Here is a 16,627-nt window from a genome sequence, read left to right on the forward strand (position 1 = left end):
TCCTATTCTTTTTTGAAGAGCATATGTGTGTGCCACTAGAAAATTGACGAGTTAGAAGCATGCCTTGCACAGCGAAAAATTACACAGTTTTTTAATGGGACAACAGAATTGCTAGAGGAAGATGGCATCACAAATCTAATTATGACTATGATAGGCAGATCTGCAATGATTTAGAGCAGTTGAAGTCTGGCATAAAGAACCAGCAGAGATGGAAAACACTTTGGAGTCTCGTATTGCTATAAACTAATAATATTTATTAGTAACTATGCAATACAGTAATATAAATGTGAAAAAATCAAACAGGTTAGCAATGATTATATATAAAAGTAAGCGTGGAATATATATATGTATGAAAAACCAAGCTTCTTAAAGTCTAGGGGTAAAAAGATACAGTCTTACGATGTTGAGTAAAGTTCAGTTCAGTTCAGTTAGTGGTATTTAGTTGAGTAGTGATGGAGAGAGAGAGAGAGAGTGAGTTGAGTCTTCAGGTGAGCTGATGCCGCTGATCTTCTCGTCGTCCTCCGAAATCCTTTACAAGTCACTGACTGTGACTTTAACCAGGGGGACCAGTTTTCCTGTGGTGGAGCTATCACCCAGGCGAGGGTGGACACATAGACAACTCCCCACCAGTCAACCCCTTCTCCTCAAACTGGAATAACAACTTGGATCAATCCGCCTGATTGATCCTCCAAAACCCACTTTCTCTGCGGGCACAACTATGCTCATTCAGTGTCCAGATCATGTGTCCTGAGGTCTGTATCATCTGACCTCCCATTTATTTCACCAGGCTGAGAATCACCTGTCATTCAAAGAGTCCCTCCCTCCTTTGTCTGTAAAGGAGTGCACAAGCAGGCAACATGTCCTTGAAAGTAACATCAACAACCAGCCTTTGGTCACCATAGCAACCTTCGAGCTGCTCGGTGCCATCTCTAACTCCAAGCTCAGTAAAAATCCAGTGACTTCCAATGCCTTAAAGTGACAGTCCAACTGTTAATCTTTGTCTCTCTCTCTCTCTTTTGAAAAGCAATGTATCAGTGGTAAATAACTCTGTATCTCTCTCCTTTCCAAACAAACCATCAATGATAAATGTCTCTCTCCAAACAGTTAATAGGAGTACTCCTGGATCCCCTCACACTCTAGAATATGGGAAGATGCTATAATGCATGTGAACAATTAATTAGATTTGTGTTGGAAAAGGCAGAACATGTAAACTTACAGGAGGAAAAGAAGATAAATTTACAGTAAAAAAGATTATAAATAATGGCAATAACCCATTTCAATTAAATAGTTCAATCCTTGTGTTAAAATACTAGTCAGAAAGATATCACACTGGTGCTCTTCTGTCATACTTGGCTGTGGCTTATCAGTTTGCTGCAACTTTTTATATTCTCTTAAAAATTGTTTTGAAAATTGTTCATTTTTTATACTGTTGGTTTTTTGAGCTAAACTAACAGTCAGTTTAACATGCAGAGTGAAAATTTGAAATGTGAAAACATGAAAAACTGCAATTAGTCTAAAATAACCAATATGTATGTCAAGGCCTATAATCATTGCTAGGGGAACAGAGATAGTTCTTTCTAATGATCATGGTTGCACAGTAACAGCTGGCCTCCAACTGCAAAAACAAAAGTCCACTAATAACATGTTAAAAAAATACATCAATTTCAATTTTATTCAGTCCAATGATTCCAAAGAAAGATTAATTTGGCAGCATAAAATTTAAATACAATTGATTTTTTATAATGGAACAGTAAATCTAATACACATACTGAAGGTCTATTGAAGTAAGTAATATTCTCACTAGAACTCCTAAAAGAAATGTTCAATTTTCCTATTTTCAATAGAATAACTTGTCTTCTGGAACAATATTATACTGCAGCGATATGTTTCTAATATAGATTAGAAAAAATTATTTTTGAACTGGTTCTGCATATTTTTGTTTCCAACTGGATGCTGCTTGTGTTCGAATAAACTCCAGCTGTAGATGACAGGGCATATCTGTACTGTTCTCGTCTCTACAGCTGTCATTAACAGTACTTTCAGTTTGCTTGACTGGGAGCTTGTTGCAGTTTCATCCTGTGTCAAGTAGAAAAGCTTGCTAACATGTGATATTCCACCAAACAAGCTGGTGGAAAACTGACAAAGCCTGTCCAATCTTTTTACCCCAGAGACAGTAACAAGATTAGCAACCCTTGGACATCATTTCATGATTTTACAGTTGGAACCAAAACACTCAACTACTTTAGCACTTAGCTACTGAACTAAAAATGATTGATTTTAGTCATGTCTAACACAACATTTTGTACAAATAAGCTTCTATTTCTTTATACTGAGCAACTTTAACAACTGAAGAACACTCTCTAACAGTTATTTTTTTGTGAGCAATCTCAATTATTGATCCCGAGCTACCAATATTCCACAATATTTCAAATCTCAATTATTGAAACAAGCATTAAACAGAACTCCAGGCTGAAGTCCATCTGTTGCTTTCCCTAGTGGGTAAACATTTTGTTGGAAATATTTTTTTGCAGTCTGTATGTATATTTTAAAAGCTAATTAATTGTCATCAAAGAATGAATGCATAATTGCAGTATGTTTTAACCACAATGTGCTTGAGATTGAGATCAGGCACAATTTAGGGGTGAAGTAAAGAGCTGGGAAGTCAATTGGTGAAAGAGATACAGGGCTGGAAAAGGGGGAATTTTTTAGGAGAGAGCAGAAGGCCATGGAAGAAAGAAAATTGGTGAGGAGTACCAGAGGGAGATAATGGGCATGTAAGGAGATAAAGTGAGAGAGGAAAATGGGAATGGGGAATGGTGATGCGGCGGGGGGTGGCGGGGAGGCATTACTGGAAGTTCAAGAAATAGATGTTCACGCCATCAGGTTGGAGGATACCCAGACAGAATACCCACTCCTCCAACCTGAGTGTGGCCTCATTGCGGCAGCAGAGGAGGCCATGGACTGGCATGTCGGAATGGGAATAGGTTGTAGAATTAAAATGGGCAGCCACTGGAAGATCCTGCTTTCTCTGGCAGTCATAGCATAGGTGCTCAGCGAAGCAGTCTCCCAATTTATGTTGTGTGTCACCGATAGATAGGTGTCCACACTGGGAGCACCAGAAACAGTAGGTGACCCCAACAGACTCACAGTGAAATGTCGCCTCATCTGGAAGGACTGTTTGAGGCTCTGAATGGTAGTGAGGGAGGAGGTGTAGAGGCAAGGATAAGTGCCAGGAGGGAAATCAGTAGGGAGGGACAAATGGACCAGAGATTTGCGTAGGGAGCGATTCCTGGAGAAAGCAGAATGTTGGGATGTTGCGGGGGGGAGTGGAGGGGTTGGGAGAGAAAAGTGTGCTTGGTGGTGGGATCCCATTGGAGACGGCGGAAGTTATGGAGAATTATGTGCTGGATGCAGAAGCTGGTGGCTGGCGGCGTTGTCCACAGCCTCCTCTACTGTCACGAGGAGGCCACACTCAGTTTAGAGGAGCAACACCTTACATTCTGTCTGGGTAGCCTCCAACTTGGTTGCATGAACATCGATTTCTCAAACTTCCGGTATTTCCCCCTGCCCCCCACTCTCCTTCACCATTCCCCATTCCTATTTCCTTTTCTCACCTCATCTCCTTGCCTGCTCATCTGGTGCTCCTCCCCCTTTACCTTCTTTCATGGACCTGCGCTCTGCAATCAGATTCCCCCTTCTTCAGCCTATCTATTGCACCTATCAACTTCCCAGCTGTTTAGTTCAAACCTCCCCCTCCCAGTTTCACCTATCACCTTGTGTCTCTTCTGCCCCTCTCCCCACCTTCTTATTTTGGCTCCTCATCTTTTTTTCTCCAGTCCTGATGAAGGGTCGAAATGTCGACTGTACTCTTTTCCATAGATGCTGCCTGGCCTGCTGAGTTCCTCTAGCATTTTGTGTGTGTTGCATTGGATTTCCAGCATCTGCAGATATTCTCTTGTTTATTTTTGTACACAATTGGTTTATCAGTAATAGATATTGACTTTTTGGTAAATTGAATATGTTTGAGTCCCTTACTTGCAAGATCAATTACCATTCACAATAGAGTCAATAGAAACTACAAGTTGCCACTTTGAAGTTAGTAACACAATTGTCCCTTAGTTGCTGGGTGTGGTTCATTATTCCTATCTCATCCATCTCTGGCACCTCCTATTGTGTAGTGTCATTATGTTTTAGAAAGGCCTTTCCAGAAAAGTCTCACTGAAGAGGTTTCACTCATCTGTCTTGACGCCAGTCTATCTTATTTGTAGTAAGCAGAGGTGTCTCCAACGATCTCACTTCAAAGGTCTTTACTTGACTACAACTGCCCCAGGCTATCCCTACCTGGGTATTGTCTCCAACCCTTGCCTTACCACAACTTCCATACTTCCACCTCTTTGTCCCGTAGAGGACAATGTAAACCTTATTGTATTTCAATAGCACAGAATCTCTGAGATTGAGAGTTTCATCAGGGACAGTTGGCTGTTGACATCAGGGGCGTATGTGCTACACTCCTAGCTAATAATGGCACCAGTGCCACCTTTCAAACAACAGAAACTCTAGTGCTAATCGATTTTGAAGAGTCACAGTGCAGATTGGAGCATTTCCGCAGTTATGCCGTTGATGGCCTGGCCTGTACCATGTAGTGCTAAGGTTGTATCATTAGCCAGTTTCTCCAGCAGTGCTGACACAGTGTTAGTGCTTTCACAAGCCAGCCTGGCAGGTTCCTAGAACAGGAGCATTACAATCCAGAAACACTCAGTCTCTATAGTTCTTGAATGGCAGCCCAACACAGTAGGATGTAGACAGAGAGAGAGTAGGCCAGATACCGACCCCTCCATTGCTTTGGTTCAGGACAAAGATCCATATTAGAAGGGGTATCACTGGCAGCCAGTGATAGGCCTATCAGTTAACAGGATTCAGAGGGTCACCAGTAGTATAAACATGCATATACTGTTACCCAACTCCATCCCTCATTGGTTACAGTAATATTCTTCACCCTGTCCTCATGAAGCAGCCTTGGAGCTGGGGGGGGGGGAGTGGGGGACTGTTTTACGCAATTGTTATAAGTAGGTTGATGCCATCCTTGAAAACAATTGTTTTGGCAAGAGTCATTCCTTTGGGCAGCGCAGTCCTATGCTCCTTTTACAGTTCTAATTTCATTATCAAGGTAAAGCACAGGATCAAAATTACTATGATAAACACTTTGGCAAGCCACCCTAGGCCCTTGCTAGAGCACACCCAACAACCCAACAACCCAACTTGGTTAGTATGTGACTAAGGCAAGAAAAAGTGTTAGGAGTATTAGTGTTGTGAGATACTTCTGCCTTTTAGACAGAAAACAGATGTCCAGATTACACAAACTTATAATGCATAGTGATTACTTAAGGTGGCAAATAGCAAAGATCAAGAGTTCGGTCCATCAGTCCTTATCATGAACATTGCCTTGGCCCAAGGGCATCCTTGAACCTATTGGCCAGGCATACCCATGTTTACCCCACCAAGTCCACCGTCCCATCTCCATGTTTGCCAGATCAAAGAACTGTAAAACCCATTTAGAATTTATTTCACATTTAGAATAGTATTATCTAAACAACTATGCTGTTCAAAACAAAAATTACAAGTTACAAGTGGGTCGTATGAGCTATATGTGTATAAAGTAGGTAATGTTAAAACCAAAGTTGACAATAAAATTTTAAGGAGAAATTAATTTGGCAATGATTAGCCAAAATTTGGTCATTGTCAACTTGATTACATATAATACAAAGATGTATGTTAAAATAGCATCCAAATTGTATAGCCGGCTATCGCAATAATTTTAAAGCAATGTACAATATTGCCAAGAGGTTACAGTAGAGCATCTTGGGAAATCTCATACAAGTATTATCCCCATTCCCCTAAACAGTTTTAATCCTCTGATGTTGTAATTACTTTTGGCAATATTGTAAAACACTCACAATTTTACTTAACGCTTCTCATCTCACAGAAGTAACATTATATGTTTTCCTTTAACCTAGGGTGCAATTTATTTACGATAAAATTTATTAAACTGGGTGTCGCCACTTCTAGAGTAAATCCAGAATAGTTTTGAAAACATTTACGCACATGTTCTACATATTCATTAATATCGTTGTCCCCTGTCTGACACTTCTTTTGGTGCCAATCCGCAATGTGAGGGGAGCACTTTCGTAAAGTTTCTACTAGATCAGTTCAAGCTATATTTAAATTAAATTTCTCTCATCCCCTCTGCACCCCTCCATCACCCATACTGCGTTTGGGTACCACTGCCTATGGTAGGGTACCAGCATCACTGAGTAATCAAGAGATGTCACTTGGCATGGGCTTTGTTAAAACCATGCCTGGGTAAGCAGGAGTACAGCATCTAGCTCATTGTCAGACTGTGGTGCTAATTCTTTCTTCAAACACAGAGGTAGATACTCTTATACTTCATCTGCTCTTTTCCAATAACTTTTGCTCACTTTCTCTGCTTTTTACAGGATTCATCTAGTTGTTTTTGCATTTCACATATACATTGAACAACTACAGGCCACCTCACAGTGTTCTTACATTTTTCAGGGGTTCCCAACCTGGGGCCCACAGACTCCTTGACTGGCGGCTTTAGTCCTGTACTCAATGGAACTTAGAAGAAAGCAAAGGGTTCTTATTGAAACCTACTGAATGTTGAAAGGACTAGATAAGGTGGGTGTGGAGACGATGTTTCCTTTGGTGAGGGGTGGGGGTCGGTACCTGGAATTAGAGAACTAGAGGGGACAGCCTCAAAATTGAGGAGTGAGCTTTTAGACCAGAGATAAGGAGGATTTTTTTTAAGCCAGAGAGCTGTGAATCTGTGAAATGCTTTGCCACAGACTGCAGTGGAGGCCAAGTTCATGGAAATATTTAAGGCGGAATTTGATAATTTCCTGATTGGTTAGAGCATCAAAGGATATGATTAGAAATCAGGTGTATGGGCCTGAGTGGGGTCCGGAATCAGCCATGTTGAAATGGCAGAGCAGGCTCGATGGGCCAGAATGGCCTAATTCTACTATGTCTTATAATGTACAAACATGCATGCTACTGGAATCTTCTAGAGGTGCAAGACAGGGGATTTTCATGTTATCATTCACACACACACACACACACGCACAGAAAATTAGGACACAGAAACACTTGCATGCACGTACAAATTTTGGAATTCCTCTTTTTTAACCACACGGTTATCAAATTTCCCTGTGCTTCGTGCGGGACACCGCATGTGTGACACAACCTGAACCATGGCAACCTCATGGAAGACACATCCTTGACAGCAACATTATATGGGGTACAACCCAGGCCAAGGCAACCTTTTTTTTAATGCTGCAGTTTTCCGATGTCAGCAACTAAGGTACAGGCATACCTTGACTACTCCATACAGGAGGAAATTTGCATTCCAGCAGCAGACTAAGTTCTTTGCTCAAATATGAGCATCTTAGGATTTAGGACTGATCAGCTATTTGGCTGAATTCCTTTCCCCTGTATAACGAAGTCGAGGATTAGCTTTCTCAGTGGAACTTCCAAGTAACTGTCATTGCTGATAATAAAATAAATAACATAACTTGGTGCAGAACACATGCAATCTTACAACTCAAACATGCTTACTTGTGCACAAGGAGAACAACATGACCCCTGTCGCCCACACTGTTCTGAACCCAGGACAGAAAACTGGTACCTTTATGCAGAATTGGCTTATCTGTTACAGATATGACCATTTGGTAAATTGTCTGTATATGTTTGAGTTCCTTACTTGCACGATCAATCACCATTCACAATAGAGATGTTCTAGGTCAATAGAAACTGCGAGCTGATACTTCAATGTTAGTAAAGCAATTATCCCCTCATTGTTGGGTATGTTTCACATCCTTCTGTTATTCTTATCTCATTTGTCTCCAGCACCTCCTGTTGTGTAAAGGAATGCTATGTTTTAGGAAGACCTTTCTAGAAAAGTCTACAGAGGAGTCCCTCTACTGGTTTGAGTACACACTGCCACAGCCACCCCAGTTTATCTTGTCTGTAGTAAGCAGGGCTGTCTCTGGTGGTCTCACTTCAAAGGTTTCACCTGACAACAACTGCCCAGGCTGTACTTGCCTGGATGTTGTCTTTAACCCCTGCCTTACCACAACTTCCATAATATTACTAGTCCTTACTGGATTGATTATTGTGAGATCTTGCTATGCACAAATTAGCAGCATACTCATATTACAACAGTGCAAAAGTTCCTAATTAGCTGTAAGCCTCTGTAAGATGCTCTGACATTACTAAATAAATGTAAAATTTTATCTTTCAAGTTTAAATACCATCAACTAGAGCAGTGTTATGCTCACGTGTTCATCAAATGAACAGATTTCTTATATGTAGGTTACATTTGACTTCTCTGAAAAGTAGACATGAATTAAGTGACAAATCTAAAATTGAATCAACACACACACATAAAAAATGCAGGTGAACGCAGCAGGCCAGGCAGCTTCTATAGGAAGAGGTGCAGACGACGTTTCAGGCCGAGACCCTTCGTCAGGACTAACTGAAAGAAGAGATAGTAAGAGATTAGAAAGTGGGGTGGGGGGGACAGATCGGAAATGATAGGAGAAGACAGGAGGGGGAGGGATGGAGCCAAGAGCTGGAAAGTTGATTGGCAAAAGGAATACGAGGCTGGAGAAGGGAGAGGATCATGGGACGGGAGGCCTAGGGAGAAAGAGAGGGGGAGGGGAGCCCAGAGGATGGGCAAGGAGTTATAGTGAGAGGGACAGAGGGAGAAAAGAGAGTAAGTAAGTAAGTAAGTAAATAAATAAATAAATAAGGGATGCGGTACGAAGGGCAGGAGGGGCATTAACGGAAGTTAGAGGTCAATATTCATGCCATCAGGTTGGAGGCTACCCAGATGGAATATAAGGTGTTGTTCCTCCAACCTGAGTATGGCTTCATGTTGACAGTAGAGGAGGCCGTGGATAGACATATCAGAATGGGAATGGGATGTGGAATTAGAACGTGTAGCCATTGGGAGATCCTGCTTTCTCTGGCGGACAGAGCGTAGGTGTTCAGTGAAACGGTCTCCCAGTCTGCATCAGGTCTCACCAAAATATGGAAGGCCGCATCGGGAGCACTGGACACAGTATATCACAGATGAAGTGTCGCCTTATCTGGAAGGACTGTCTGGGACCCTGAATGGTGGTGAGGGAGGAAGTGTAAGGGCATGTGTAGTACTTCTTCTGCTTACAAGGATAAGTGCCGGTAGGGAGATCGGTGGGAAGGGATGGGGGGGATGAATGGACAAGGGAGTTGCATAGATAGCGATCCCTGCAGAAAGCAGAAAGGGTGGGGGGAAGGGAAAGATGTGCTTAGTGGTGGGAGGAGATATTGAATGTTGAAAATTTTATCACACAGTTACCGTCTCTACTGCTGGTGGGGCTGCATAGTATAGCTACTGTGTCACAGTGCCCACGTTTCAGCACTGACATTGCTACTGTCTGTGGGGTGGTTGCACATTCTCCCCATGACTGTGCGGGTTTATTCCCTCCCACATCCTAAAGACATGCAGGTTGTTTGGACACTGAATTGCACCAATTGTGTAGGTGAGGGAAATTGACAGAGATATGGGTAGAATAAAATGGGATTAATGTAAGATTAGTACAAATAGATTGCAAGGACATAGTTTTGTGCTATATCTCTCTAAAACTCCATGGGTCTCTTTGATCTTTTGTTGACTTGCTCATCCTCCCATGTTGGTAACTGATTACAGGCCAAGGAGAAATGAGGCATACAACGTTAAACAGAAGGGTGTGTGCTGCACAGCACAATCCTTGATGATTTGATTTAACGCAAACAATGCATTTCACTGTATGCTTTGATGTACATCTGACAATTAGATAAATATAACTGAAACACTGGTTCTGTCGGCTGCGTAAGTCTAGGGAAGACCGTCGCTGGCCCCACCAAACGTGTGAGATTGAGGTGTGAGCCCACACCGAAACTCCCTGTTTGTGTGGATGCTGCGTGACTTGTTACCTTGTTACAAATCAGTACCGCGAAATAACAGGCAGTACATCACATACAATTAAATGACTTAACTTCATAATTCTTAAGTTGACCACGGGGTTAGTAAAGTAAAAACGAATAAAAAGACAAAGGCCCATTTTAATGAAACAGTCTAATGTGCACAAGTCGGAGCTCATGGTTTCCCCTTTGTCGATCCCCCTTTGATCAGATCATGGCCCTGCTCTGGGTCGTGTCCTATGACCTCTTTTCTCCGGCATCTTCTCCCTTCATCTCCCACCAAACCAAATGACCCCGCTCACACACTGATGTCAGACACACAACATGTAAAACACACTCCCTTCATTGGACAGCTCACAATCCAAAGCACCTGTTATCTGTAACCATAACTGCTTCTACAGAAAGACCATTATATTAGCAGTAAAACTTTTCCCAGGGTGTTACATAATCTTTAAATTATATATTATAAAATGAAAATGAAAAATGCCTGAAAGGCTCAGCATATCAGGCAGTATCTAAAGAGAAGCAATCAGTCTTTTAACTGTCAGTGGCTTCTGTTGTTGGCTCAGTTTTAATTCCATTTTCAATATGAACTGTAAAAATTATTCTGTTAAATCTGTGTCTGTGTATGGTGGCACTGGGGTTCTGATTTCATTTTAACCTGGGACTGAGTTGGAAATTGGAAACAGCATTTACTTGAGAAGTAAAGGCAGGTATTGGCAGCCACTGGGAGTACGGAAATTTTCCTTGTGGTATCAGAGAAAACAGAATTTCTTCTTGAGATCATATAAGGCAATTTGTAATTTCTTCTGTGCTGTTGCCTCTCCCTTTTCTTCCCATGAGTTCCTTAGTTGGGCTTTGTCTAGCCGCTCAATCCAAGCAGAGGGCTACTCCATGAATGCTTACTTAATCAGACAGATTTTGAGTTACCCATTGATCCATCAAGTATTTCCCATGCAAAGATCTTCATTTAGTACTTCATTTTGGGTTCCAGATGTATTAGCAGAGTGCAATCTCTAGAACTAGAGAACAGCAATAAAAAATTACAAGTAGTAGACTATTTTGCCCTGTGCTTTTTGCATCATTAGATGACATCATGTCTGCTCTTTTAACTCAGCTTCACTTTCTTGATGCATCATATCCCTTAATTCTCTTCATATTGACATACCTATGTCTTTCTGTTATGAACATATTTAGCAACTGAGCCTTTACAATGTTGAGTAGAAATTTTTTGAAAGATTGAGGAATTCAGAAGTGTAGAAAACTGGCTCAGAAGGCAGAATGGAGGCCTCAGGCAGGTTATCAGTGATTAAACTTAATGATGAGGTAAGCCTGAGGGACCAGATGACCTGATCCCACTTATATTTTCTTCAGTTCTTGTGGTCAAACCAGAAACCTTATTGTATTTAGCCAGTATTATAGATGCTCCTGCTCACTTCTTAGGCATTTATTTAGGATTGAAGATGATATTTCTCGATTCTGGTTCTGTGAAGCCAGTTTGGGAGTCATCTAGTCTTCCACCGATGGGATTGGAGGTGGCTGATGGGATGGATAGTTTGTAAAGCAGAGTGCTCCTTCCACTGCTCATACGTCAGGGCCCATTGCCTGTGAAAACACAGACCCAGGGCAGGAGGGTGGGAGTGGGTTTGCAGCTTTCTGTTGACTGATGCAGACACAATGGGCTTAATGATCCTCTCCTGTATCATAAAATTTCCATGATTCTAACAGTAATGAATGTTTTTGTTACCAACCTTTAGATACTTCACATTATAACTTTCTCCACTGCCAGATCTGATTAAAAGTAGAAGCACATTTAAAAGTCTGCTTACTTTAGCAGAAGGTACTGTTTATTGACCTGATTGAATGGAGGGGTTGACTGACTCAGTGTATCGGTTGTTCATTAGTCCCTCTACTACAGGAGTCCCCAACCTTTTCTGCACCGTGGACTGGTTTAATATTGACAATATTCTTGCGGACCAGCCGACCGGTGGGGTGTGGGGTGTTAATCACGACCGGAATATAGGTGATAAGTCAACTATAAGTCACTTATCAGTGGCTGATACACTCAATTTTGATTATAAAAGGGTTTGTCTAACGAATTTAATATTAAACACACAGCGCATATTTTCCTCTCGTGAATATAGTGATAAGTCAATTGTAAGTCATAAGGGGGTTCCTTATGTCCTGCCTATACTGCAATTTAGTTTTAGTTGCATTCATTGCAGAAAACTCCGCTTCGCAGAGATATGATGTTGGAAATGGAAGCAACGTTTTCAGTGCTTTCGTGGCTATCTCAGGATATTCAGCCTTGAATTTGATCCAGAATGCCGGCAGAGATGTTATGTCAAACATACTTTTCAACCAACCGTCATTTGCAAGCTCGAGGAGTTGGTCTTCCTGTGCTGACATGGATGATTCACCGGGGACATTCACAAATGGGTCACGGACCCGTTCCTTTGCACATCTTGGGTCACTTGCGGTTCGGAAATAACATTTGAATTCTGTCGACAGCAAAAATAGTTGTTCGCGCACCAGCTGTGAGCCTCAGTCTCTCCCAAATTCCCAGCTAATGTTGGGAACATGTCAAATATGCCCCTGTCCACTGGCTGTCCCCTCAGTTCCAGTTTGGCTGTGAAAGCAGACACTTTATCTGCCAACTTGAAGACAGTTGTCATTCTCCCCTGAAGTGACAAATTGAGTTCATTGAGCAGGTTGAAGATGTCACACAGATAAGCGAGTTTTTCCATCCACTCCTCGTCACTGAAGTGTGCTGCCAGTGGTGATTTTTTTCCTGAAAGAAATCTCTGTAGCTGCTCTCTTAACTCAAAAACTCTGGCCAGGGCTCTCCCCCTTGATAACCACCTGACTTCAGTGTGTAAGGGAAGGCGTTTGTGCTCTGCATCCATTTCCTCGCAAAGCTGCTCAAACAGATGTGAGTTAAGGGCTTTTGCTTTGATGTGATTGATAACTTCAACAACGTCACTCAATACGCTGTTAAAATCAGGTGACATTTTTCGGCTAGCCAGCATTTCCCTGGGTGTGACACAGTGTGTAGACTGGCATTCAGGAGCAACTTCTTTGACTCGGGTAGTGAAACCAGACTTGTTAAGCCATTCCAACAGCTGTGCTTCGATGTCCTCCGCTATGTCATCGACTCTCCTTGAAACTGTGGTAGCTGAAAGAGAAACCTGTGCCATCTTGTTAGCTGCAGCTTCTCCCAACAGTTCACGGCACACGTCCTTGGCAGCAGGCAGAATCAATTCTTCACCAACAGTGAAAGGCTTCTTAGCCTTAGCAATACAGCTAGCCAATAGGGCAGCAGCATTTGTGGAGGTGGTGGCTCTCAGCACTTACTTCTGTCCCACTTGCTCACGTTTTTTCCACTCAAAAAACTCAACGGGTTGGTCTTTAAGTGCAGGGTGCTTGGACTCAAGGTGCCGAAGCAGTTTCGAGGGCTTCATTGCCTCATTAGGTAGCTTGTCTCCATGTATCACACACAGGGAGCTTGGAGCGTGCGAGTCACCGGTCATAATAAAGCCATATTTTATGTATGACTCGTCGTATTTTCTGTTGAAGGAAGCTTCCTTTTTTTTTGCAGTCTCGGCCTCAGCTATCTCTGCGTTATCATCATCGTTCGGCCTTTTACGTCCCCTACCATTTCTTCCAAAGAAACCCTCAAGCAACGTTTGTTTTTTACTCATCGAGTAGTTGTAGGTTAATGACCGACTGATGTCCTCGCGTGGGTAATGACCTTGCATGCGTTCAAGTTCAACAGTGGGCATGACAGGGAATGAGGAAAGGTGCAGTTGACTCCTATCGTTTCCTCGCGGCCCGGTAGCACATGCTTTGCAGCCCAGTACCACCCGGTGGTTGGGGACCACTGCTGTACTTTATTTTCCTGCTGAGAGGATGCTCTTACAAGCATTTCTACTGCTAAAAATTCAGTCCAATCCTTGACACGCTCTACCGATACCTTCAACTGACTACCAAAGTGACTGCCCTTCCTACAGAGTCAGGAAATAACCTATAGGTAGTGGCCCAACTCTTAAACTGAACTTCCTACAGATAGAAACAATGGGTGGGAGTAACCCTTTCAGAATATGTAAATGAGGACCAAGGCTGTAGGGCGGTCCACTTATTCTTGCAAATTTCACAGTGCTTGGCATCTTCAACAATCCAGCCTCTGCAAATGTTTTGTTTTTGTTCCTCCAACCCAGCAGAAACATGATAATGTTCAAAATGATCCCTAAAGGGAGCTTTCGGGAAGAATGTGTGAAGAATTGAGTCATCCAGCATGGAAGCAAGCCCTTCAAACTCATTTATACCAACCAAGGTGCTTCTTCCATTTGCCCACACCACATTTGGTCTACATCCCTCTGAAAATCTCCTATCTGTATACCTGCCCAGATGTTTTGCCAGTGTTGTACTTAATATCCCGAAGTGTCTTTTTATTTGGCTCCCAGAATGTTCACAACTGTATTCAGGAGACCCTACTTAATTCATGGTGATTGGAGGGCAACCCCTGAGGACTGTTTTCAAGCTTCTTGATGTCCAGTTCCAAGCTACCCTGACTTCACAGCACCAGTGTACATCACAGGCATATGTTTATTTCTTCACAACAAACTTATTTTGAACTGATTGTTTATCTCTTTGATCTTTACAGTTACTGGGCAACATGGAGCAGTTTGACTATCATAAGCTTTGTAAACAAAGGGATGGAATTCCATGGTAAGCAGCTAATCCTATTTCATTCTGTTGACCTCCAGGTTCACCGTACAGGGAAAAGATCACAATTGCCATTCTCCAGCTGCAAGAGGACGGCAAGTTGCACATGATGAAGGAGAAATGGTGGAGAGGGAATGGCTGCCCCGAGGAAGAAAGTAAAGAAGCCAGTGCTTTAGGAGTCCAGAACATTGGGGGCATCTTTATAGTACTGGCTGCTGGCCTGGTGCTCTCCATCTTTGTAGCAGTGGGCGAATTTCTGTATAAGTCGAAAAAAAGTGCGCAGCTTGAGAAGGTAAAGGACTTTTCCAGCACATCTGCAAGTTACTGGAGATTGTATGGTGCAGTCCAATTGATCCTATATTAGTGCAAAAACTGATTATGTGGTATCTAAATGTTGAATATGGCAGAGACTTTGAATATATGTTTGCAGAATTTGAAGTTTGTACCAATAGTAATATTTACCGACTTTCTTGAAGCCCACTTCTATTGAATCATTCTTTGAAGATGTACAATAATGTTTTTTTTAGTGTTAACACTAATGCAGTGTTATATAATATCATTTATTTATTGTGTGAGATAACCAGGGGAACACATTCAAATACAGCATGAATACCTCCGTTTGAAAAACTATAAATTTTGCTTTGTGTCTGAGGTACATTCTAATCTTTGAGCAGCAAAAAATACAATGTTTTCATTGTTTACCCATTGTATTTTGTGTTCAATTCAATAAATGTAATTGTGTAAAGTAGTTATTGGCAGTTCAGTATATTTCAGTGTAGGAAACAGTAATAAAAAGGAAACATTATGACTTTGTCTCATTAACACAGATAGCAGAAAGCAGAGTGCATTAAGACAGCAGTCATTGAATCCATGTCTCAATCCACAAACATGTTACAACTGACAGTTGTCTTTGTCAGATAATAAGCTGAATCCATGTTTACCATTTATAGCATTTTTGATTCATGCTGTGCTTTTAATTAACCATAATGCTTTGTCTCCACTGAACATCTCCTGAATTTTCCTTTCTGATTAAACACTGTTTTCTTCTGTAGATGTGCAATGATTACTACACTGTTTCAAGACACTAAACTAAGGCCTTGCACTTTCTCTGACTGCCAAGTTGCAGCGACCAAGAGAAGCCTGCCTTACTTACTGCAGATGACAGAATGATCATGTTGTTCAAATTGGTCACCATTACAAACATTTAAGATTATGGGAAAAGTAAATGTAATGCTTTTCAACATAGATGAAGTATGTTCAATCATTAGAACTATGATTAGTAAGTCTGAACCTTTGACTTGTTACTCTACTGTCAAAATATGGGCCAATATGTGGTTTATTCAGCCTCGTGAAGCCATTAGCTTTTTTTTAAAAAAAAGATTATGGCTGCAGCAACAGATAATTGAAGGATTACAAGCAATTGTAGTCATTGCACTTCTATACTTTTTGGCTACTTTCTCCTGTTTAAATTTTGTCATGTAAAATTTACATCTTGTCACATGTCCACATTTTTTTAGGACTCATTTTGCCTCGGGGGTTAAGTTGCCGGACGGGTGGTTCCTTCACGAATCATCACTTGAGTGTCCTAATGAATGGCAGGAGGAGTCACATACTGGTTAGCAAGCAAACTTGGGGGCTGAGCCTTTCTGGCATATCTGTACAGGCATTAAAAGATGCCGAGGTTTGATTGTTTTCTCATGATTGATTTTAGCACACCGGCTTGTGAAATACACTGTCGGTTAAAAGGTTAATGCATTTGGTAGCTTTTCCTTATTCTTTTGTAAGATAAGTGTAACTGCTCTATTAGCCAATTTTGAAATGAGCTGCAGGTGTAGAGCTGAGAAGTGCAATAAGCCTTGACTGACCTTTAACCAGTTTCAAT

The 16,627-nt window shown here is 41.7% G+C and overlaps 1 protein-coding gene across 1 annotated transcript in view; it reads left to right on the forward strand.

Moving 5' to 3' along the window:
• The window catches only part of grik2 (glutamate receptor, ionotropic, kainate 2), a 256,121-nt gene that overhangs the window by 237,275 nt on the left and 2,219 nt on the right, over positions 1-16,627 (forward strand). The window contains exon 12 of the mRNA XM_072250332.1: positions 14,787-15,037. Within this exon, the coding sequence (XP_072106433.1) occupies positions 14,787-15,037 (251 nt within the window). The remainder of the gene's footprint in view (positions 1-14,786; positions 15,038-16,627) is intronic.

The sequence above is a fragment of the Mobula birostris genome, chromosome 2, assembly GCF_030028105.1.
Source record: "Mobula birostris isolate sMobBir1 chromosome 2, sMobBir1.hap1, whole genome shotgun sequence".
Taxonomy (NCBI): domain Eukaryota; kingdom Metazoa; phylum Chordata; class Chondrichthyes; order Myliobatiformes; family Myliobatidae; genus Mobula; species Mobula birostris.